The 25895-nt window shown below is 37.6% G+C and overlaps 2 protein-coding genes across 6 annotated transcripts in view; one reads left to right on the top strand and one right to left on the bottom strand.

The window, feature by feature from the left end:
- Positions 1 to 25895, top strand: part of LOC149602658 (tripartite motif-containing protein 2-like) — a 46345-nt gene that overhangs the window by 16598 nt on the left and 3852 nt on the right. The window contains exons 1-3 of one of the 4 annotated variants that reach the window (XM_089860842.1): positions 10345 to 10774; positions 14483 to 14944; positions 25580 to 25831. In XM_089860842.1, coding sequence (XP_089716968.1) covers positions 14726 to 14944; positions 25580 to 25831 — 471 coding nt within the window. In that variant the 5' untranslated portion in view covers positions 10345 to 10774; positions 14483 to 14725. Of the gene's footprint in view, positions 1 to 10344; positions 10775 to 14482; positions 14945 to 15647; positions 16047 to 25183; positions 25491 to 25579; positions 25832 to 25895 lie in introns of those variants that run through there. The other 3 variants (XM_089860844.1, XM_089860841.1, XM_089860843.1) reach the window with 3 other exon arrangements.
- LOC149602659 (solute carrier family 35 member G1-like) lies at positions 11264 to 14585 on the bottom strand. 2 transcript variants are annotated; one of them, XM_089860848.1, is made up of 4 exons: positions 14460 to 14585; positions 13070 to 14395; positions 12371 to 12600; positions 11264 to 12091 (listed from the first exon to the last, which is right to left on the bottom strand). In XM_089860848.1, exons 2-4 carry the CDS (start codon positions 13256 to 13258, stop codon positions 11515 to 11517), a joined length of 996 nt encoding a protein of 331 aa, XP_089716974.1. In that variant the 5' UTR covers positions 13259 to 14395; positions 14460 to 14585; the 3' UTR covers positions 11264 to 11514. The 2 variants fall into 2 exon arrangements, with proteins under 2 accessions (XP_089716974.1, XP_089716973.1); XM_089860847.1 differs by having other exon boundaries at positions 13070 to 13284; positions 13372 to 14484.

The following is a 25895-nucleotide window of genomic DNA, read 5'->3' as shown; positions in this document are numbered from 1 at the left end:
GAATTGACCTCTAAGGGCGAAATACCGTGAAAAAGACCTCTTATTATGTATGTATGTATGTATGTATGTATGGAATGAGGGAAATAAGGATTTTAATTTCTTCACGCTAACACCCGCTTTAGTTCAAGTTAAATATTTTTCCACTCTTTTAAATTAATGGGCTAAATGCTTTTATACACCAAAAATAAAGAAAACAAGCAAAACAATTACTCTGACGCTATATTAATATCTACGTGTGGTAGAGTCAAGTCCGCGAAGTTCTGTCTTAAGAAAATACGATGATGCAACACCAGAATCTGTTTTACCCCCAACTCTTGAAAAGTGTTATCACGATGTTCGGTTTTTAGTTCCCTCGGGGATCGATTTAATTTTAGAAGTAGGAATGGAGAACGGTTAGTATTTACTTCAGTCCAACTCATAGACCACCCAGTATAGAGCCCTTCCCTTCAACACGTAACGTAAAGTTTAAATTATCTTATTGTCTCACTTAAACAACGTTTTGATGACGTTGCTGACGAGGACGGCGAAAAAACGTAATTAATTTTTTACCTCTGTCGCTATGACCCGCCTCTTCTTTCATACCCCTCCGTCCCGTGGAAGGGGGTCCGGGACTTTGACGCGCGCCCAGATATTACTCTGTTCTCCATTCCTACTTCTAAAATTAAATCTATCCCTGGTTCCCTAGAACCCTTTTCGCTGGAACTCGAGCCTTAACGAGTTTGAAACGGGAATCTTATTGTTTATTGTTTATCGTATATCCTATGAGATCAAACACGCCACTAACAAACTAACAACCACACACTCCATTTCTATAATGTACTTACATAACTACCACGTATATAAAAACGAAGATAATTAGCTGAGATTCCAAAATCCGAAATTCAGGGTCGGGTTTTATTGTACGAGCGAGCTTAATTTGATTGGTTTCTTATTATTGGTAGCCAAATTTTTAATTTCACGGTTAATTAATATGCACCAAATTTAATTTCTTTTATTATTTCTCAGCCTTATACAGGGTGTTTGTGAAAGGTCCATCAATAATGAAAGGGCGTATTTATTGGGCCATTTTGAGTCGAAAATGTTCTATGACATTTTTCCGTCCGGGCCACTGTTTTCAAGTTATGATTGGAGTAATTTACGGATGACCCCCTTGAATTTAATTAAGAAATTGAAAGACAGCGTTAATTTAATTAAGGGGTCATCCCTAAAATATTCTAATCATAACTCGAAAACCGTGGCTCGGACGGCAAAATGTCATAGAACATTTTCGACTCACAATGGCCCAATAAATACGTTTTTTCATTATTGATGGACTTTTCACAAACACCCTGTATAAAGTAGTTTTTTTTAAAAAAAACCTTTTGATTAATTGAGGTTTCGTTAATAAATCGTGATTTTCGTGTGTTGAGCGGATTTTAGGTTTTGCAAGTACCCGCTGCGCTTTTGTAGGACTTTACTTACTTACAAGGTTGGCAGAGTTGAGCGCTTTACTGGCACTCTAATGTCTCGACACCATAAAAAACATGGAAAACATTTTAATTTAATAGTTTGCACGAAATATCGTGAAACATATTTTCGTGACGCGATGATCGTTATTTTGGTTCTCTCTTTAACAAGTTCGCAACCCGAGAAGAGATCTAAATTGAACCCAGAAGACGTTAAATTTAACATGGTTTTAAGTCTGCAACTAAGGATAATTCATTTAAAGCACACTTTCTTGTGAAATACTGCACTCAAGTGTTAAATTTAGAAAATGAAATTTTGGATTTTACACTAGAAGTAGGTTATTTGAAATAGACGGTGCTGGCATTTTGAATGTGTGTTTAGCTTCATGAAAACTAAAAGGCCAATATTCAACTAAAACTGTTTTATGGTAATTGAAAACCGTGCTTAGCGAACTGAAGTGTTATAGTTTATTAATTACAAACTAGTTGTTAATAATTAAGTTTATTCCTTGAGCGTCAGGCAGCAACTGACTAGTCGTGTAACAAAGTATCTCTCAAGAGGGTTACGCCCCCTATCGTCTAAATACATATATTCTTTACGAGGCTTATCAGATAGATTAACATTAATAGGTCAAATAGTTTTTTAACTAATTATCTTATGTAACATCTTTCCTTTTATACTATTTACAATTTATTAAATTAACTTTCCACTTTTCCTTAAAATCTAATATATATATTCTTGTCCATATCTTGTTGGGGGTACGCTCAGACGACCATATTTGGTTCTCGGTCCTATCTCCTGTCGTTGCTGTGTGAATGCTGATACGTGTTGAGGTGGTCCTATTCTTGGTGATGTCCGTCTTCCGTGGTTTTCCTGTTCGTTCTGGTGGTCCTCTTGTTGGGTGGTGTGTGGTTGGACTGTTTGCCGGTAGTCATCTTGTTGGGTGTCATGTGATTGAACTGCTTGCTGACTGTTGCATGGCTGGGGCACTGTTTTCCTCGTCGTGCTTCTTATTGTCTTTTCTTTATCGTGTCCTTTTCTTGTTTGTCCTATCTTCGTTTTTACCCATTCTCGTGCACTTGGTATTACGTGTTGCAAAGTTGTTGGATGGTTGGATTTATTTTCTTTTCCTTGCGGCGATTGGTAGTTTTTGTTTCTCGTAAGTGCGTTCGTGTTCTGCGAAATACTTTGTTGTCGTCTGTTAGAATTTGATACGAACGGGGCTCAGGTCCAATAGCGGTGATTTTCGCCGGTAACCAATTCCGATGTCCTGCCATGTATCGTACTTCTTGACCAATTCTGAGTTTTGGTAGCGTAGCTTTAGTTTTTTGATTTTCAGCCATTTTTTGTTGACGGTTGAGTAGTGTTTTATGTATCGTTCTGGTCGGGTAGTGTGGTTGTAAAATCTTCGTATTTGTTGTGGTCGGTGTCCTTATCTGTCGCCCCATACACATCTCTGTTGGTGATGGTAAGTCGTTCTTTGGTGTTGTTCTGTACTCCATCAGTACATATTGCAAGTCTTTTCCTTCTTGTTGGGCTTTAATGTACGAATTTTTAATGGTCTGGATAGTTCGTTCCGTCATTCCATTTGATTGTGGATAATGCGGTGATGATGTAACATGTTGAACTCCCCATTGATCTAAGAAATCTTTAAATGCCGACGAGTTAAAAGGTGGACCATTATCCGATATGAGTCGTCTAGGCGCTCCATGTCTGGCAAAATGGGGGTTTAAGAACTTGATTATCGCTTGAGCATTAGTTGTTGTTAGTTCTTTGGCCTCTACGTATTTTGAGAAATAGTCCACTAGGAGTATTAGGTTGTGCGAGTTTACTTTAAACAAATCCGTGCCCACTGTTTCGAAAGGAAGAGTCGGTATTTGATGCGGTCTCATAGGCAGTGCTGTGTTTGCTCGCTGTCTGTTATTGCAGATTGCACATTGCTGAATGTATGTTGTGATGTCCTCTTGCATTCTTGGCCAGAAAACGTTCAGTTTGGCTTTGGCTATGCAGGAGTTTATTCCTTGATGTGTGGAATGTATTTGTACCATAGCGTATTTCCTCATACCGGTTGGTATTACTAGGCAATGCCCTCTGTATAGGAGACCGTCTTCTGTGTGGATTTCACTTTGGTATTGCCAGTATGGTTTTATTTCTTCTGTGATCTGCTTATGTGAGCTCGGCCATCCTTGATTAGTTAACTGCATAAGTGCTTGCATAACTGAGTCTTCGGCGGTTGCCTGTTTGTAACGTTCTTGGACTGTGGCTGGCAATGTGGTCAGTGCAAAAAGAGCCGTTGTCGTGCCTTCTAAACTGTCGGTGTTGATTGCCGTTTCTTGTTGCGGTGTTCTCGATAACATGTCGGCAATGTATAGTTGAGTACCCGGGACATAGATCAATTCAAATTGGTATCGAAATAATCTCATCACCAGTCTCTGTAATCTTGGCGATATCATGTGGAGAGGTTTCTTTATAATCCCAAGTAGTGGTTTGTGGTCTGTTTGAATCTTGATTTTTGTACCGGCTACGTAATAGTGGAAATGTTCGCAGGCGAATACTATAGCCAACATTTCTTTCTCTATTTGAGCATATCTTTGCTGTGTAAGTGTAAGTGATGTCGAGGCATATTCCACAGGATGATGATTTTGCAGCATGACAGCTCCTATTCCTGTTTGGCTTGCATCCACCGACAATATGATGGGTATCTTTGGATCGTAGAAGGCCAATACTGGTGCCGTTGTGGCTAACTTCTTCAGATTGTCGTAGTGTATTTGATGTTCAGGTTCCCATTTATATATGATATCTTTCTTGAGTAGATTACGTAGTGGAGCTGTGTCAGCATTTGCATCAGGTAGGAAACGGATTACGTAATTAATCATCCCGAGGAAGCTTTGTAACGCTACTTTATTAGTTGGTGATGGCATTGAGCAAATGGCTTGCACTTTACTAGGGTCCATTTGAACGCCTCTGGTTGTCAAAATGTTGCCCAAGAATTTAAAGGGATAGAATCGATCTTTTGACTACTAACGAAAAGCTTTCATTTTTTTAAATCAGATAGAACCTAAAATTACGTTTTCAAAAATATATATATATTGATAGTTTTAATAACTTAACTATATTTAATTAGTTTTTAAAAGTATTGGTTTTCGGCGCCGCTCCCATCACTGCTCCCTCTACAGTCGTTCGGCAAAAACACGAGCGAACCACCTACATTACCCCGCTGGCCTCCTCTCACACGGAAATATAGTAGATTTACACCTAAAAGTAGTTTTCATACTATTTTGCATTTTGCATTTTCGCCAAATTAGTATTTTTCATGGAAGCTAAGCCTTTGCCAAAATAGCGTAAAAATGAGGTGTTTTGGCCATTACCCGTAACTATTTTGACAAATCTCTATCATCCCAACTCTACAACGTAACCAAGAGTTAAGGAAACAAAGGATAATAAACATGATAAATCAGAATTATGTTTACAAATGTCTTCTCGAATATGCGCCGATTCCCCAGTGAAGGAGAAAAGCTACTATACAGTGGTCTAGAGCTACCTATATACTCCTATTTCCAAACAACCAATGAATCAGTGGACGTTAGCAACGTCACTAGGGTAACAAAACAAGTTGGTCGGTATTCGCGGCTAGTTTGAATTTCAAAATATCTAACGTACTTTTCTTAATTTTAAACGTTTTAATTCGATTTTTTTTTGGCACACATAATTTTAGGCACATTTTTTTACCTAAAACTGCCCTCATCTTGTACTAGTCGGAAATCCTTGATTCTATCCCTTTAACTTTGTGTTGTGCAAATTGTGCTTTTTTGGAGCCGAAACATAGACCAACTTCCCGGGCTTTGTCCAAGACTTTGAAAATCGCTCTCTTGTGCGTTTCCACGTCCGGTGTGTCAATTAGAAAATCGTCTGTAGATATGTGTACTTCTGGGAATTCATTTATTGGATATATAGATCTCATCGTACGCTGACAAATTTCTGTGCCCGTGACAACGCCGTAAGGCAGTCGTGTGAATCGGTAACGTCCATATGGTGTGGCAAATGTACATAATTTAGAACTTTCTTCAGTAAGTGGTATTTGCCAGAATGCGCTTTTAACATCCAGGACCGTAAAGATTCTTGAGCCGCTAAGGTCAGAGAATATTTCTTGTGTCGTTGGTAGCGGGTAAGGTTGACGTTTGATGGCCACGTTTAACTTCCTTGGGTCTAAGCATATTCTTACTTCGATATTATCTTTTGGCTGTTGTTGTTGTCCTTCCGTTTCTCGTTCCGCCTTTGGCACCACGACCATAGGGTGTATCCACTCGGTTGGTTCGAATACAGGTATTATGATACCATATTGTAACATCTTGTCTAGTTCTTTCCTTACTGCCTCGCGGTAGGCATGCGGGATCTGGCGTGCTGCCGCGATAGATGGACTGACGTTCGGGCGCAGCTTGATGTCATAGTTCCCGGGTAGTTTTCCAATGGCGTCGAATGATGTGGGGTATTGCTGTACCAACTGTTGAAATGAGAATCCGAGTGTATCTGACTGAGGACGCTCAGTGTGTCTTTCGTCTCCTTCAGTGGTATTTCGTAAAGCTCCGTCTGACTCGATTGTATAGACTTTGTGCGATGGTGGGTCTCCCAACGGTTGCCGCTGGTGCTGTATCAGTCCAAGCGATATGGCTGCCACGGCGCCGAGGATTGGAGTCCGTTCTTCGTGGGTGACGTAGAACGGGTACGTTGCGGAAGCTGTGTGTGAAGTGCACGGAATATCTAGAACACCTGCGATTGGCACTGTGTGTCCTGAGTAGGCTGTTACTGTGTATTCAGGTGTACGGAGAGCTGGACTTCCTGGTAGTGTTTGATACATTTTCCAATTGATAATATTAACTTGGGAACCCGTATCGAGTTTAAAAATGGTTGGTTGATCATATAGATATAATTCGTCATAGATTTCGTCTTCCCTCTGGAGAAGGTCATCCTTGTGCAGGTCGGATTTTTGATGCAGCTCAATGTGGTCTAGCGCTTGTGAGCTCAACGTAAGACAGTAGCTGAAGTATGTATTTCTGACATCATCCTCTTCGTAGGGTTCGTCCTCATATAGGTTGGACGTGTCGATTTGTTGCACTTCGTGCGTGGATCTGCATACAACAGCCCAATGACCGGGCGCGAAACATTTTAAACACGTCGTGTTGTGCGCGGGACACCGGTTGGGTGGATGTTGTAGGCCGCATGACGGGCACTTCGGTCGTTGTGGCTTGGTCGGTCTGCCCTGGGTGTGTGACGGGAATGATGGCTGTGCTAGTTGTCGTGGGCGCTCAGCCTGGCGGATCTGTAACTGTCTTCTTGGTGCCATGTTCATTGGGTTTTGCGAATATCTCGAATGGTAGCGTCCGCGTTGCGTCATCTGGCTACGTTGGTGTAGTGCATCAACCGTGTTGCTGTCGTTCGCAGAATGGGCTTTATTTATTTCTGTCATAGCCTGTGCGCAGTTAGTTGACATCTCGTCTGCTTGACACATCTTTGTAGCTCGTTTAAGGTCTAAGTCGGGTTCCGCTAGGAGCGATTTGCGTAGGGTATCTTTCTTTATGCCCGCAACAATTAACGTCGTCAGTATGGAATCCGTTACAGCGTGAAATTCACAATCGTGTGACCTAGTCTTGAGGTCAGTGAGAAAATCATCGAAGGATTGGTGGGCGGCTTGCTTGGTACTAAATAGTTGATACCGCAGGTACGCGAGATTTTTATGTGGTGCATAATGTGTATCAAAAGCTTTGAGTATTACCGCTAGTGTACGGTCATCACCTTCTTGTGGTATGGATAAAGTCTTGTAGATTCGACGTCCCGTTGAGCCAAGTATGTGTAAGAACGTTGCACGCTGTGTGGGGATATCTTCCTCGTTGAGTTTAGCGGCAACAGCGTAAATTTCAAACGCTTCCTTATATTCCGCCCATGACGAAGCAGGATCCGTGCCAGGGGTGAACGGTGCAGGGCCTTTGAACGAAGTCATCGTAGAATCAGGTCTAGGGAGCCGACGTAGGAGACGCGCGTGGGACTAGGGTAACTCTATCACCATGTTATAGTTTATTAATTACAAACTAGTTGTTAATAATTAAGTTTATTCCTTGAGCGTCAGGCAGCAACTGACTAGTCGTGTAACAAAGTATCTCTCAAGAGGGTTACGCCCCCTATCGTCTAAATACATATATTCTTTACGAGGCTTATCAGATAGATTAACATTAATAGGTCAAATAGTTTTTACCTCTCCGTGTGACGTAGTCCAGGAGAGGTTCTGTAACGGCCGTGTCTGTGTGTGTGTGTGTCTGTGTGTCTGTGTGTCTGTCCGTTGTTACACCCACGTGACCGCGTTCGCAGTTTCCAAATCGGAGCAAACGTGTTCGCCATTTCCGAACTGCATTCACAGTCACGGAAACGGCTCCTCTACTTGAGTTCTCACACCACCATCTTCTGGTCCTCGTCCATTCCACTTGGACACCAGTCTGTACATACTGGCTACTAATCACCACCATCTTCTGGTCTTTGTCCAACCCACTTGGACACCAGTCTGTACATACTGGCTACTAATCACCACCATCTTCTGGTCTTTGTCCAATCCACTTGGACACCAGTCTGTACATACTGGCTCCTAAACACCACCATCCACTAGTCTTCCGTCTATTCCACATAGACACCAATCTGTATCATTGGCTTCTAACACCACCATCCACTGGTCTTCCGTCTATTCCACATAGACACCAATCTGTATCATTGGCTTCTACTCCATTATCATCGTTTGGTTTTAGGATATACGCGGCGATCAGCTAGGGTTACGAGAAACGTCTAGCCTCCCTAAGGTGGGATCGCCACCAAAGGTTTTCGCAATTGCGCTTTTTCCTTACTATTATAATGGAAACGAATCGTATATATACCCCAAAATTTGAAGAAAGTGGGCAAGAGGGGTACCCTTCACTTTAAACGTCAATATTAGCAAAGTTTGAGATGATATTAGGTATAACGTTATTTTAAACGATTTAACTATTATTAATGTTAATTATTGAAGATTAAAATAATTAAAAATAATTATATTTATTTAAATATTAAAGATAAACCTCTCGTGCAAAGAGAGAGATTATCATCGCCTCCTATATCTACCAAGGCCCGTGCATGCGATATATTTCATTCATTGCCTCCTATATCTATCAAGGCCCGTGCATTGCGATATATTTTCCAAAACAACAACCAAAATGGGAAGCTCCTCTCAGAAACATAATAATTTCTTTTCTCTGTATATGAAATGAAAATATGGATAATATTGCGCTCCTTCTTTAATGGTATCAATCTTTGCCTGTCTATTAATATTTTACGTAGTAGTAATACGTTTTTAGCGAAGTCTAGAGAGGATAAACATAAGCGAGATTGTTTCGGAAAACAAATACTGCTTCCACTAATGGGTTTATACTCCTTGTTACTCTTGTTGTCTGTGTGTGTCCGTCCATTGTTACACTAGTGCGTCGCGTTAGCAGTTAGCCTTGTGTTGATGTGTTAAGAAATCATACAGAACCTTAATATTCCCTTTTTCCATAATATAAAGTGAATATGTGGAAGTATTTTTCGTAATTATGATGCATTTAGTACTTTTGCAGCTTTAAAGCTCTGTTTCATTTTGATATTCCAAAGATGTATTTTTAATATTGTTATTTGAAATGGCTGTTTATATATTGCTTAAGCTATACTACATCTGTATATAGAATAATCCTTGGTTTAGTGATTTCATGAAGCAAACTAAGACCTAGACTCCGGCGCGTATAACAAGTACTATCCGCAATTGGCTTAGTGAAACAAAGAGTAAATAATTGAGGCTTTGATTTTCGTGTCTGAAATGAACAGACATCAACGTTTCAGAGTGAGCCGAAAGTTAAATACACTCTTAAATAATAATAATAAGATTAGTAAAAGGGCTAATGGTAAACGGGTAGGATCTACAGACTTATTATTCTCTTTATGGTGCGCATTGACTATTAGTGCGTCTAGCTACAATTTAGCTTTGGTGTTATTTAACGTTAACATTCATGTTGGCAAACTAAGAATATTGTTGAGGTGAGACGAGACGATAGTGTTTACACTGCAAACCAGTTGTGAATGTAGCTTTCAGAATATAGGGTAAACAGCTGAAGCGTAGACTTCATTTCCTGTTCTTTTCCCCATTGACTGATTTCCATGTGTCCAAGATTTATCCTTATTGGATGTGAAATGTCGCCTGCTTTACTGTACATTCGCTATGTTTGGAATACTGCTTCAATATTTCGTAAATTTTTACTTCAAAAAAGTGAAATAATTCCATATCTAGGTAAATACGTTTGTAGTAGTAGACCTCTTGACACGGAGAGGTAATATTTTGGTTTTCCCAACTTGTTTAACTAATTATCTTATGTAACATGAAGATCAAAACTGTGTAACGTTTCATTGTTTATGTTATTAATTAAGCTCTAATTTCTGTAAGTCTAATTACTGGGTATTTTTGGATAGGTAAGAAGTATATCTATCACATATTCAAAGGCTTTCCGTGTATAGTACTGGAGTTTTAATACTTCAAAGTGAAATATTCCATTTCCTACGACCCATGCCAAAGAATCCAAAGTTTCCCATTTATTTTTTCCTTTTTATTTCAAGTACTTAGTGAAAACATTTAAACCTTGAAATGAAAGCAAGATCTAGGCCGCTCTGTTTGTCAATAAAAGATCGATAAGTTTTTTATCAAACATTTTTCGTCCTTTGCTTTTTCTAGTATCCTCGAAGAACACCCACATAAATTTACGGGTGTAATATATCACAAGTAGCTATATGTATGTGTGGTGTCTGTTTGTGGTTTGTGTGTGGAGGTCGGAAACATGAAAATACCTTCAGTAAATCGGAGGTGCACGAGATATAACTGTGGACGACTTTGGGTCTTTGATGTTATAACATTCGATGCACCAATTAGCAAGCTATGGAAATGTTTGGTTAATCATTGTAATGTGAACTGTGGTAGTGTAGTAGCTAAAAATTAGAATTATACCTTAACCCTTGACCCCCCTCGTACATGACGTTCCCCCACCACCTCAAACACACGTAGCTAATACAAAATTATTTTCGTGACTTGTTTTATAAAATATATTTTAGTTGAAAACTTAAAAATAGTTCAAAGCTCGAATTAAAGTTCTTCAAACAAAATGCCAATAAAGTGCGCGTATTTCTGTTAAATTAAAGTCAACATCAAATTTATGTGTTAAACTAAAATATATGTGGTGTTTTTTTACGCATTGACATTTTTGTGTGCCACTTGAATTTGGAGATAATTTGAAAGGTAATATATCCTAATTATAATAGTTTATCTAATTAAATACTGACATAATCTTGAGTAAAGTCGTAAAGAATCAAACTGCGTCGAAATGAAGTTGTTTTGACATTAACCTTGACCTTGTAGTGTCTTATTTACAATTGTTCGGTAATAAAATTACCCAAAACAGTTTGTAAAACATTTCTATAATTAATAACGAAAGAAACCGAATACGGAAATTCATTTCTTACAATCATTTTTACGACTTAGCAATGAAAAAGTAACGAAACGAAACCTAATTAAAATATCATAACTATATAATCATTACCTTTTCAAGGATATCTAACTATACTTTAAGGATGCTATCCCGGCTTACTTCAAAGACCTTTTGTTTTGGCGAATAGACTACAGTGTCCTGTCACGAATATTACATTAACTCTTTTTTTCTATTTATCGTGAATTCGTCATTGGACTTCTGTGGAAGTTCACGCCACTTTTTTTTTGGTAGTTTTCTAGTTTTTCTTGGTGGTATAAATTGTAAAACGATCTCTAAGTGACCCCTACCCTTCGTACTTGGTTCTTAAAAGCTATCTACGCCCACGCTCGAATAATCGTTAGCAATTTGATTATATATATGTACTAGACCTCGAGAAACGATTTTATTTCTTTTAGCTTTTAGCACTTGAATTTTATACCATTGGCGTGAAAAAAGATCCAAATTACTCTCCAAATATTTCAAGGTTTTATTTTATTGAAAAAAATATAAATTATTTTGCTTTTATATATCTTTTAGCAACAAATGTTCCTATAATCGAGATTAAAATTAACCCGCCTCCTATGACGGATAAAATTTCTAACTTTATTTCCTCGAAATAAACTTGAAGTAAGAAAGAGAATACTATTTCTGATGTTAAAACTATTGAAACTAATCCAGCTTCGCATTCAGAGAGGGCAAAGGTCATTGTTAAGGAACCTAAAGTGCCTAAAATTGATATGATAACTGTAAGGTACCCATCAATATTGCATTTTGCCATTTGAATATCTTTCGTGGCAATTAGTATTATCACGGACAGTATCGTTCCAATAACAGACCACCAAGTTGTTGAAATTACTGCTGGAATATCTTTCAATTTTCTTAAAATTAGGAAAACGATTGCTTGGGCTATTGCCCCCATTATGGAACCCACGAGACCCGGGATTGAGTAGGCGTTACCAGTAACTAAATTCCAAGGACTAGTAACTAATACTAAACCCAAGATCAATACGGGGATTGAAAGAAATTGAGTCACACCGCAAGGTTCCTTCAGAAATATTAAACCCATGATTGTAGTGTACAGTGGACAGCTGTAAATGATGATTGTTTATATTTTAGTAGAAGCATAAGTTCACAAGCTATATGTTCCATAAGTGTGTCACTGGTTACTGAGAGATTGTCAGTATGGCCGTGAAAATTATCTCACGAATCTTAGCTCCTCCCCCAACCGAAAGCTCCTTATTCTCAAACTAGCTCTCAGTAAGTCTCTAGTATTGCAAAGTATAGTTAGTGTCATACTTATGGTAGGAACATATCTCATAAACTTATGGTAGAAGTGTATGAGACTTTCGAAGTATTCAAGTATTTACCTGTAATAAATGACAGAGGCAATTCCCATTGGTAGATAGGCGAAACCGTAGTAGTAACCAGTCACGGCGATGTTACCAATTACTGACATGAGGAGTAACCATAAATTGGTTTTGAAATCTCTGAAAATAGCTTCCCTGGAGTATATTACTAAGGGCAATACTACGAAAGTAGTTCCGAGACTACGTATGCTGAATATTTCAATGGGTCCAATGTACGCAATTTTATTCACCTGTAAAATTAAATATAGTGGAATGTATGTTATAATTAGTTAGCGACATCTGTGCTTTTTTATTGTATTTTTAGTGACGTTTTTCTATGTTATTATTGTCCCCCCCCTAATTAATACTTTTATTAATGTATGGAAAAATTAAATAAAAAAATATAAGTATTATATTTAAATTAATCACTCTACTCAAAGGCAGATGGCGACGCTCTCTTTTATCCGCGCTCTTTTTTTTGGAAAATTAGCATAATGGTCTGTAGAAACAAGCTGGTAAGGACGTATTAATCGCTTTACATTGATGCGCTTCGATTTTAAATAGTGGTAAATAAGTGCACGATTGAACTTGTTAATACCAAAGTACTTTTCGACCCCGTATGTTTGCACGAACAGACCGAATTAAACTTATATTACGTACAAAGGGTGTTTTGAAAATTAGGATAAAGAGTAAATAGGTGTTTTTTTTAACTTAACTTACCACTAGGCCTTTAACGCTTCCAATTATTGCGCTTAGAAAAGCTAGAAATATCCCCAATATCGGCTTCGATTTCCTTTTTGGAATGTGAGACGTAATTCCCCCGGAAATGGTTTTGTAGATGTTGAAAATGGGTGTGGTATTTAACACCTTCGCGGCTTCTTCGACAAATATGGAATCCTTAGAATCCATATTCAATTTGCTTTCTTTATAACTCTCTGAAACGCAACGCTTTAAAATGATTCTACTCGTTTTAACAGATTTCTGTAAACGTAATGTCGTAGAAAATAAATTTTAAAACCCACCATCAGTACAGAGGCATATTTTTCCTCCTGTAATTAAAGCTATGACCAAGAAGTGATATCTAGTTTATCAGGGAGAAGGTATAAGATGCCTAAGTATTCGCGCGCCATAGTCCCAGTCCCCTTTCAAAGTACAAGGGGGGATGTAAAAGTAGGGCGGGCTATTTCGCCTCTCCTCAGCCAGAAAATACGTTATTTTCGTCATTCGCGTCGCGCTGACGCGAGTTTTCAAGAACCAATGAGTTGCTGGTTGTAATTTAGAAGCGGGGATTAACTCCGGACCTACGTTTGGACTGGAGATAAAGCTGGAAATGTGGCGAATTTATACCTTCTCCCTTACAAACTAGATATCACTTCTTGCTATGACATAACGACTATAGTTTAGCAGATGTAAATGTATACAACACTTAATTAAACGCCTAAACGTGCTCTAATACAGGCATTTGTGAGTAAATGCACCAGAGTCAAATAAGACATAAAAACCTTAATTATAACCCTAACTAACGTTGGCAAACCGTTTCCTTGGGCCGGAATTCCAATTGAACTTACGTTTTCTTTGAGGATAAATAAACCCTTCGTGACTTTCTTAGAATATTTACTCATTCGTTCTCTGCTCTTTATAACTCTGTGAAACGCAACTCTTTTTGCAGAGTTTTGCAAGCGCAATGTCGTAGGTGAACAAAACTGCGGAAATATAATTAAAAACCAACTGTTCTGTAGAGATTATATTTATTGTTCAAACCAGGAGCTAACCACTTTAATATAGAAGTTAGAAATTTCGAGATGTAACCCTAATTACGCCAAAACGTACGTTAATACCGGTGCATTGTATACGGTAGTTGCGAAGACTATCAAAAATGAAGGTCACAAACCCATTATGTAGAGCCAAGGAAGACATAGTATCCCTAAATAACGTTAGCGAACCTTGTGCCTTGGATATAGAACGAATTCCAAGTGATATGACGTTTGAAACGTTAAATTAAACAGGGTGTTTCTGATAAGTCTCCCATATATTATAGAGGATGTACTTTTAATTTTTAGTATTATTAGTAATTAATAATGTAATGCAGTTATTTTCAAAAAGTAATTACATGTTTTATTTTAAATATTTCAGTTCCCCGACGTTCTCGCTCTTCAATTCCCGGACGATAGCGATCAAGAAGCATCCGCATCGGGATTACCACCCATTTCTCTTCCTGTCTTGGACCCAAGTAAATCCTTAACCCTGAAAGAAAGAGCGGACGACGACACTTCGTCGAATACCGCCGCCATCCAATCGTCGAGGAAAAAGATTAATGGACTAAGTCGCCTTCCAGGCGCTACGAAACCCGAGAGTGACATCGGTAAACGAGAAAAGATGACGTCATTGGTCAATGGGAACCCTTCGGCCACTAAGGGGCCTGTCCTGTTAAAAGGAGGAGGAGGAGGGACAACTACGTCGGGTAGCACGACGTCTATCGACGCTGCGGGGAATCACGAACTGTCCAACGGACTAGTGGCCTCGCCGGTTGTCAAGCAGATTAATGCTCAGTTCCTCAAGTGTGGAATATGTCTCGATAGATATACAACACCTAAGGTATGTGTCCATATTTATTCATTTAATACTTACTTATAAAGAAAAATCACGTGTCACTTGGTGGACTTGGGATCTAATTGTTATTAAGAAAAAATATTATGGTTTGTCCTTGATACAACTGTGAAATTTGTTATTATCCATAAGGACTATAAAGAGGAAAGAAAGGCATAACTATTTTTAGTAAACAGTTTCTTCCAGTAAATCTTATCTATGATGCATGATTAATTTCAAAGAAATATTGACTTGGATTGTGCAATTTTTACTGCTATTTCTTGTTTACGGTTTACGAAACTTAAAAAAATAACTTTTTCAAACACTAATATTGAAAATGATTACACGTATTTAACTCGTGTAGTGAACTGTTAAGTTTTACAAACTATAACTTGAAAGCCCTATGCTTAAACCGTAGCTTGTCAGTTTGCCAACTCCACGTCAAACCCCAGTAATTGTCGCGTTTCATATGGTCCCATTTCAAGTCAATCAGAAATTGCTCTACAATCCATACTAAGATTAATGCATTTAATACGAAATTTAAAAATGAAAACTCCGATGAAATTGAGCTTTGGAATTAAGTGAACGAGAGATACCGTACTTTAATCTTCTTAACACGTTCTCACAATCCACGTTTCACTCTATCTAGATTTCTATTGTCGAGTTGTCATTTTTCTCTTTTCGAAGCGAGCCCTGTCGGAGAGAGGGGTTTCTGTAACCCAAGTGTATAGAGATGGATTTCTAGTCCCTTGTTGTAATCCAATATTGGTGGGCGTAATGCCGTAATGTAATCCTCTAGAGTGCTTTTTACCATACGTTATCATCGGCCCGGCCGCACCAGTGCGTCCCATAGCGAGTCTTTAGCTCGGTGTCTCTTATCTGATAAACTTTTAAAAGCATATAGAACGGTTTAATTCCCATCTCTATAGTCCGTCTTCGACGAAATACACGTGGCGTAGGCGGTATTTTTAAGCCATTGCAAATGAAATTTGAGCTTTTTAATATTAAATACTATACCGTTGGTTATACTTAAAAAGAAAAATAATAATAATAAAACCTAGTTAAAAGTTCAAGCTCGCTCGTTGGGAAGTCTTTAAGAAGATATAAATTAGTGAGTTAATTTTGTTTCTGCTTTAATTTGCGTTACTAATTACCGCCTACATTAATAAGTGGGTTTTAATTAACCGCTTGTCATGTTTTTTTAATTATTTAAATGAATGATTGGGTGGGTGGATGTATTTATATTATTTTACGTGATGAATTGTGATTAATTTAGTTTCAATTTGCTTTTAGTGTATTCTTTATCAGAAATTATTTTCAAAGTAGGTGCGCTTACCCCAATTAAATTTAAAGATCCATAATATTTATCGTTAGGCCTAGCGATTAGATAACGACTCTGTTATAAGAGTTGAAAGATTGTTTTTCCTAATGAAATTTGCGTGTTTTCCAAGGCTTAAATTTTCCAAAGCTTATTCATTGAGCCGAAGATAACTTTTGTTATAGTCACGTCGTATAAAAATGTATTGTATTGTTGTACCGTAGAATTTTACTCCGTAATATTATATCTCTTCATAAATGACGATGAATCTTGCATTGTCCGTAAGCCTTTTCGACACAATAACTGAAAGAGCTTAGTGTAGTCGTAGACATGCCTCTTTAATATTAATAGACGTATCCTGAGCTAATTGATAGATTGCGTGGAAGGGGACCTTTCATTGGTTCAAAACATCTGCGACCCTTACTTAGAGCGTCAGCTAAAGAAGCAATTGAAGTCGTCTATTACCTCTGGCAAAGAAGCGATAATCTAGTTCACTAGAGAGAAGGTATAATATGCCTAAGTATTCGCGCGCCATAGTCCTAGTCCCCCTTTCAAAATACAAGGGGGGATGTAACAGGAGGCCGGGCTATTTCGCCTCTCCTCAGTCGGAAAATACAAGTAATTTTCGTCATTCGTGTCGCGTTGACGTGAGCTTTCAAAAATCAATCAGATGCTGATTGTAATTTAGAGGCGGGGATTAACTCCGGACCTACGTTTGGACTGGAGATAAAGCTAGAAATGTGGCGAATTTATACCTTCTCCCTAATAAAATAGATATCCCTTCTTGCTCTGGCATTACCTCAACAACCTAAACGTCTGTCATATTAAATATCCAACTTCCTTCACTTCCAAGGATATTTGGCATAGACCCTGTCACCCTTACACCATTAAGAAAAGAGTACTCCCACCTTTAATAGCGCTGTCAAGTAAAATTAAATCGACGTATATCTTAATAATAGCACGCGATTCAATATCTCCATGACAACGGCCGATATATTTGAAAAAAATAAAATAAAAATAAAAAAATAATGTACATGACTGTAATTTCAATTCTTCACGACACGCAGCTCAGTTTTATTGACGTACTGTACAACCACGCCATCCATTGATTGGCTCGTAAAACCACGTGAACTCCCATTATTCATTAAGTATTAATCTAGTTAATGCTAGTTCAAGTAATGGATGGGTTTTCGTCACGGGCGGATTACTGCTCGATTTAAGAACTGTCGTGGGAGAAAATATTTAGACGAGGAAGTAATATCGAAGTAAAACGCGGTCAAGTTCGAAAGTAAAACTTAATTCGGAAGTGAAACCGTATGTAAATGTGTGTACGCGTTGATTCAACCATAAGTTTATAGGATATGTGAAGCTTAAGTTTGTCACTGGTTATAAACCGGAGCTTGTCATGAAGTGACGTAGGTCATAGATTCGAGGTAAAGCGACGCCTGTTCAGGACCTGTCAAAGGCTTAGTACTGCAGACTAAATAGGAAGATGGACTGCAAAACCGAGTGTAGTCAATTCTCGTGTCGTTCTCGAACTAGCTATTACGAAGTATAGGAAGTGTCTTAATTATGAGACATATCTTATAAACTTATTATTCGACGCTATGCTGTTGATTTCAAAGTTACGTAGGTTTTGCCGCGAGCTTCAACTATACTTAATCAGTGCAATTTGAAAACTGTACGTGGGATTCGAAAGGTTTATTGAAATACTTATGCAAGGAAATAATAACTTCGACAACGTTAATTAAAACCCCCACACGGAATTTTTATCTGATTTTCTTATTTTTTTTTTCTCGATTTCCGCATAAATAGATAGAAATTATAATAACAATTTTTTGTAGACTTTTGAAAGCAGGTGGTAGACGCCATGCTTAATTAGAATAAGTAAAGAAACAGAGCTAGGCTATATAGCTTTAACCTCAAACAATTCACCGAACATTATTATTTAAGCCTTAAATTAAAATTTCGTCTCGCGTGAAATTACCATAATTTATTAACGAATTTTTACGTGGTTTCACCGAGATATTTTTGGCGCGAGGTAATTTTATATTTAGCCAGGATTTGTAATCTAATACATTTAGTAGGCTTATGTCCATCAAAATTGACTTAGTAGTTGGGGGTAGACAGTAAAGGGCCTCAAATTTAACCCATGCTTGGTCAATTTCAAAGGAAAAGTGTCATCCGTATTATTTCTTGATGTAACGCGTCCTAAGTGTAGACAAACACCACGGATAGATTTAATTTTAGAAGTAGGAATGGAGAACAGAGTAATGTGGACAAGCGTCAAAGTCCCGGACCCCCTTCCACGAGACGGGGGATGTGAAAAAAGAGGTGGGTCATAGCCACAGAGGTTAAAGGGAACCACGTATTTTTCGCCGTCCCCGTCAGCAACGTCATCAAAACGTAATTTAAATGAGCCAATAAGGTAATTTAAACTTCTCGTTACGTGTTGAAGAGAGGGGCTCTATACTGGGACTGAAGTAAATACGAACCGTTCTCCATTCCTACTTCTAAAATTAAATCTATCCCTGCAAACACTAATCCCTCGTTCCCAACTTGTCCATAGTTTCTATCAAATTATTTAGATAAATTTATATCTTTATGAAATTAATCTTCATTACACCTTTCCTTTAAAAACATACACCGAGGTCAACAGTCTATTGTAGGCTTGATTTTCATTGTGACGTCACGCTTCTATAGACGCCGTTATAAAAAAGTTTCCAACTTCCGGTTGGTCGCCTCTGTTCTGTTTACAAGCCAGTCCGGTATATATAGGCTTTGTTAAGCTTCTCTTAGATCGTTTATGGAATTAGAACTAATCTTATCCAAACATCGCTTAGCCACTTTAAATTTCGGTTGTTTATACCAGTCCCCCGCCTTTGATAGTATTGCATCCATTCCACTCGATACAATATAAGCCATTATACAACGAATAATGGAATACACACGGCTGGCTCTTGGATGCTGAGAGAGATAGGGGGTGAATTTTAGTTTTTGTTTTTTTTTTTGACTTTGAGAGGAGGGTTTTTTTAAGCAGACTATCATTTGACTCTTGGTAGTCTTTGATGAGAGTTTGAAGTACTTTTATCGCGTAGTTTTACCTGAAGGAGAACGTACACACGTGGTGAATCTGTTGTTTAATATATTATTCGAGTCATGCTCAGGTAATATTTAATATTTGTTTTTCCTCGTAATGGTTTTTTATCTCTTTTAATGGGGCTAATTTTGGATGAATTTGGTTCGATGGATTTTATTTTTGAAATATGCTTTTCCTTTGTATGAGTTATAATTCAATAATTTCAACGTGAAAACCACCAGAAATTTGTGGATTTTGGTTGTTAAACAATTAAATAACTTGATTATAGTATTTACCGTGTTTACAAAGCTACCTTACCCTATTTTGTAACTGTCATTCGGATAGATCTGACTATGTATCATTTGGATCTGTCCAAAACATTTGGAGTCTTTATCTCAGGTTCGAAGACGCCAGGCCTTCGGCTACTGTTTAATTTGTAACATTTATATCATAAAAAGCTTGCATTATTAAGGAAGGATAATTAAGAATATTGTTCTGAATTGAACTCATCTGATATGTAAGATCAGGGGTAAATAACGAAAGGAGTTAGAGACGCTAGCTTCCGTAGTGTAGAATACAGTGGGACTTTCAAACGTAGACACAGAAAAGAGAAAACGCCTCGGTCGCGCCGCCTATAATTCAAAATAAGTATGATATTTTCCAACCAATAGCGTGGCAGTAAAGATTCGAAAGGCATGCTGGGATATCGATTTTCTAATGTCTGCTAGTATTCGTCTGCTTACGACTGAGTGACAATTAGGCTTAGAGTAAAGTTTATTCATTAAGGTGCACTTGAATTAGAAACATGCAACTTTAAAGTTGGTAAATTCCTTATTCGATAATGAAATGGAATTAAATGTCGTTTTTGCATCCTTCAATACAGTTTTAGTTGTTTTAATTTCTTTAGTCACAGATACAGTCGATGATCCTGATCCCACAGTTCCCACTAAGCCTTGGCTCACTGGGCCGACTCTGTCTGTAACCGCGCACTTACGGCAAAACAAGTTTGATCACATTTTGAGGATTTCCCCGGCTTCAAATTGCAAATTGTTGACTTATCTTTCTTCTTTAAATCGCTATTTACTCGCGATTGAATATAATAATTATATTGGGTTGATTTATGAGACGACTTCACAACATCGACACCCGCCATTTTACTTTACCCAGAATACCTTGCGGAGCGAGATTTTAAGGCAAAACTTTTAAGGTTCTGGTCTTATTTACAATACAGTTCCAAAGATGGCACTACGTTAGTTACAAATTCTATGACGTTTCAAGGTCCCACTGTATTCTACACTACGGAAGCTAGCGTCTCTAACTCCTTTCGTTATTTACCCCTGGTAAGATTAAAATATATGAAACGTCCTTCGTTGATTAAGCAAGCACCTTCTTTGAAGTTAGACGCACTGTCCTGCGTATAAATGACCTTCAACCCTAATCTAATTGAGACATGGCGTGTTTCTAAACTATACTTAAACCAACCATAAAACCTTGAACCTTTTCAAATCTCCTCCTCCCCCCATTAAAAAAAGTAGCTTGTCATAAAATGTTATAAGTACAATTTATGTACAAACATTAATTTTAATGTTTTAAATCTTTAAAATCTTTTTAAATCGGAGCGTTGAAATATGGAATGTAAGTCTCGAGTATTTCTCGCGTAACGACGTTATTGATATTAGAATGTCCTTGGACAAAAAGAGTCATTGATTCAACTTGACTCTCAAACTTTATCTTCCTCATATAATTAATGAGATTTGGAGCAAATAAGTTAAGACTTTTTTTGTCTATTTGTTGGTTCATTCATTGAAACTTTAATGGGCATGCGAAGAACTAAGACTAACTAACTAACAGAAATACAAATTAAGCGCGATGGATTCTATAGAATGATCCCATTTTTAGATTCAACGCTTCGATGGTTTCCCATCCTCGATCGCCTTTGTATTCTTATTATTATTAGGGTCTCTCTTTTCCCAAGGTTTTTTTATTTACAAAGCTTCTTTTATACTAAGTAAGACAATAGGGTGTCAAATGGTGTAAGAAAACTCGAATAGTAATTGCGAAATGTTTCACCGCTTCTTTATAGTGTTGATGGTGAAGCGACGTCCCCAATCTGAACCGTATATACAGTTGATTGGAAAAGATATTATTGTTATTATTAGATGTGTTGCAAAATATTGTCTTTTGTTTAACCCCAATTTTAGACGCGAATTGAAGACTTCCAACTTAGCGTGAGTGTCATTTTAGCCTGGCTTTTTTCTTTATGGGTTTTAAATTATTGGGCAATATGATTGATTGGGTCAAGGTTGTCTTTAATTGCTTTCAAATTTATTAGTAACATCTTTTTGATTTGTTTATTTGAACTATAGCTCTCAGTTAGTTCAAGAAGTGATATCTAGTTTATTAGCGAGAAGGTATAAGATGCCTACCTAAGTATTCGCCCGCCATAGTCCCAGTTCCCCTTTCAAAATACAAGGGGGACGTAAAAGGAGAATACAGTCGGAAAATACAAGTAATTTTCGTCATTCGCGTCGCGCTGACGTGAGTTTTCAAGAACCAATGAGATGCTGGTTGTAATTTAGAGGCGGGGATTAACTCCGGACCTACGTTTGGACTGGAGATAAAGTCGGGAAATGTGGCGAATTTATACCGTTTCCCTAATAAACTAGATATCACTTCTTGGTAAGTCTCTAGCATGTTTATGGAACATATCTTATAATCTTATGTTTATATCATTCAACATCTGAAAATCTTTCAAGTTCAAAATTCCTTATATTCTTCCGGGCCCTCCATTTATATGGGTCAAGCTTTATTTAGCACTATGAAATATTATACAACCATCACCGGATAGTTTAAGAAACACCTCTTGAAAAGAATTAGGCGTTGAAAAGACAACGCTGTGTTTAAAATAGAAGAGAAGTTTAGAAGAAAAATTCGGTTTTTTTATTTTTCTGATTTTTTTTTTTTTGCTGGTGAGTTCATGATAATATCCAAAAGTACGTAATCATAGATAGCCATGTGCGTATTCCGACCAACGTAATCGTGACCCGGCATCACGCTGTTATTATGCCCATTTCTTAAAACGCGGCCTGCGTCTTTGGTCGCCTTATATGATAATCTAATGGCGCCGTTACACGATTTTTTACAATAAAAACGCACATTAAAAGCTAGTGCACGCTTATAAATACATATATATTTAACCATAAGTTCATAATATATTATCAAGAAGTGATATCTAGTTTATTAGGGAGAAGATATAAGTTTTCTAAGTATTCGCGCGCCATAGTCCCAGTCCCCCTTTCAAAATACAAGGGGGGACGTAAAAGGGGACCGGGCTATTTCGCCTCTCCTCATTCGGAAAATACGTAATTTTCGTCATTCGCGTCGCGCTGACGTGAGTTTTCAAGAACCAATGAGAAGCTGGTTGTAATTTAGAGGCGGGGATTAACTCCGGACCTTCCTACGTTTGGACTGGAGATAAAGCTAGAAATGTGGCGAATTTTTACCTTCTCCCTAATGAACTAGATATCACTTCTTGATATTATGATGTATAGAAAGTGTCATACTTGTGGAACATATCTTTTAAACTTATGATATAACTATAAACGTTAAAAAAAACGACCCATTATGCATTTCAATTTATTAGCATAATATTTCCACATAACGTTACAGTTAATTGCATCATTTATTGCTGGCGGGAGTGTTAACCGCAACAACAACAAAAAATATGAATAATATTTATATACAATTTAAAGTAATATGGTATGGAATATTATTGTATAAATTATATTAATGCAACCATATTTTTTTATATTAAACCATGAGCGCGCCATAGCTTTTGTACTAAATCACCCGTACGTAAGTCTATTCAGTGCGTGAATAAAACAGTATACCAAAGCTCTTGTACGCTCAAAAACACAAAAAACTTCGCGGATAATAACTCTAAGAAGTATATTAAACTGACATTATCAATATCAACAACAATATAGCATTATTATTGATAAGGAGCTTTAACTCCTCAAATACAGTATACCTTTGAGTTCATTTACTTTTATTTAATAGCTGACTCGCTTTGAGAAATATACCGGATCACAATGTATGTGGGATTGTCGGTTTTACATGGAGTGTACGCGTGATTGATCATGCGTTGAAACTAAGGGAAATTTAGCCTTAATGGATAAAAGCAAAGCGCGTTGTTAAATTCTAACTGTCCCACGCCATGGACTAGCTACTTGTAATGGAAGATTCAACGTGTTTTAGGTAATTGATTATGAAATTGCTGTGTTATATGCTTTGTGGAATAGGAGTACGCCTTTGGATTGTTACTCAAAAATGAGGTTTACATAAATGACTATATAAGAAACAAGGCCTAATTTTTGTAGTTTGACTGGAAAATAATTTCTAAATTATATAATTGGCGGGAAATTTGTTTTTTAACTTTTATGTCTGGTGCATGGTAAATCGTAGACTTTAAAAAATAATTGAATAATGAAGATAATATAATTTATCTTTTGGACTTCCACTTGGAATTTTGTTTACTATAATTAATACGCGGTTATCAATTGATTTTAACAATAAAGGGGTCTTTAAACTTTCCGCAAAAGAACAATAAAAACAACCCACTCGAATTTAGGTCAACGTCAGTTAGAAAAAACGGAAAAAATACCGTTATTTCGCAATTCGTTACTATATATTTCTCTCAATCCCAATTTTCTGCCGGTATTATGTTAAAAAAATTTATAGCCTCGTTATCAACACCATATGTATAGTACCACGAGTCTTCTTGTCCTCACCCATATAACGTACATGTCCAACTGCTTAAACCTAAACAAGACGGCCCAAGGGCTCGTAATAGTAGCCATATCGTACGAGTGAATAGCCCCTCTATACCCTACCCTAATGAGTGGATAACCCCTCTATGCCTTACCCTAATGAGTGAATAGCGCTATCTTTTTCAATGTTTAAATGATTTCCCGTGGATAAAATCAGAGTGAATAGCCCCTCGATTCCCTACTCTAAACAGTGATTAAATTATGACCGTATAAATTTACTTATGCTGTAATTCTAATATTCCGGCGAATCGAAGAACAGATAGTTTTTAGTGATAATCCCCTCGATGAGTTTACAACATAGACTTATGCCGATGCACACTTATCGCATCTTATAAATTTCTAACAAGGACTTATGCCCAGAAACTTTTGAAAGAGAAAGTTTAGTTATAGTGATTACGCATTTTAGTGATTATCCCCTCGAATTACCTTTAGCAATGCTAAAATTATCAAACGCATAACGCTCATTTAACACTATGTTAGCTCTATCTAAACCCACCTTTGAATTAACCGCCAAAACGTTCCAGTCAAACATAACGGGGAAAATCGTTATCTATTTAATTAGCACATACATTAAAAGAAAATAAATATAAAAACCCCAAACATACAAATTCATAAGTATCCGACCCCACAGATAAAAATTCAAAAGTATCCGATCCGACAGATTAAGAGGTACCCCACCCCACATCACCCCGACATTTTAGAGATAAGAATAAATAATAAAAAACTCGGAGTTTCTATCAAGTCTCTATGGTTCAGTTGGTTGAATGTCTGCCTGTTGCGCCAGAGACCCGGGTTCGATTCCCGGGTCTGACCTGAAAAAATTTTAATTAAAATTAAATCTCTAACCGAGCCCAGTAACCCCTATGGGTGGGTTGTGGTAATATAAAGTTCCTTTTAAGCTAAAATCTGACGATAACGAAGCGACAACCCCGGCCACTACTACTACTACTACTACTACTACGGACGGCTCGGGTCAAACTAAGAGCCTATCGTATACTACGATATGGCTAAAAACGTAAAGGATAAAAAAAATTGAAAGCAATTTTGGTTATACCACTGCAAGCTTTTTTGAAATGACGGTTCCCGATGTCCATCGGACCGTGAATGTTTCTCCCATATACTCTTTCGTTTTCTTTTCTCTGTGGTTAACACGAAAGAGACAAACTTCGAAAATAGTAGTACGACTTTTATTTTCCGCTGAGGTTTCGTCGAGTGAAGACACGCTAACGGATACGAACGATTGAGTTGAAAACATTTGATGAAATGAAAGTAAATCCGCGGTTTATAAGTGAGAAATGCGAATTCGACGGACAATGTCAGGTTTCCCAGGTTACTAATATGCAAATCTAAGCAGTTTTACTAACTGGGTATGTCTAGGTGGCTAATGAAAGGTTTCTTTATCTTTATGTTTATCACAGGTGCTTCCTTGCCTGCATACATTTTGCGAACCGTGTCTGGTTCAATACACCCCATCCGAAAGTCTGACTTTAACTTGTCCAGTTTGCCGGCAACAATCGATTCTACCCGAGCAAGGAGTCTCCGGTTTACAGAACAATTTCTTCATCTCTAGTCTGATGGATGTCTTAGATCATCCGTCTCTCTGCCATGGCTGCGATTGTAAAGCCACTGGTGTTTCCAAATGCACAGAGTGTGACCAGTTCCTTTGCGAGGTTTGTATTTAATTGAAATATGCTTTTTTTTAATGGAATTCGTAGGTTCTTATCTAAAATGTAC

The sequence above is a fragment of the Phalangium opilio genome, unplaced genomic scaffold (genome assembly GCF_054372755.1).
Source record: "Phalangium opilio isolate 3A_F unplaced genomic scaffold, DU_Popi_V2 ptg000354l_1, whole genome shotgun sequence".
Lineage (NCBI taxonomy): Eukaryota > Metazoa > Arthropoda > Arachnida > Opiliones > Phalangiidae > Phalangium > Phalangium opilio.
This window is presented reverse-complemented; position numbering and strand designations above follow the sequence as displayed.

What these genes read in the sequence shown, in the direction of transcription:
- LOC149602659 (XM_089860848.1), bottom strand. Translation starts at nt 13,258, where the DNA reads ATGGATTCTAAGGATTCCATATTTGTCGAAGAAGCCGCGAAGGTGTTA. An exon ending in GAAGCGTTAAAGGCCTAGTG is followed by an intron (nt 12,601 to 13,069) that starts GTAAGTTAAGTT and finishes TTAATTTTACAG; the next exon opens with GTGAATAAAATTGCGTACAT. An exon ending in GCCTCTGTCATTTATTACAG is followed by an intron (nt 12,092 to 12,370) that starts GTAAATACTTGA and finishes CATCATTTACAG; the next exon opens with CTGTCCACTGTACACTACAA.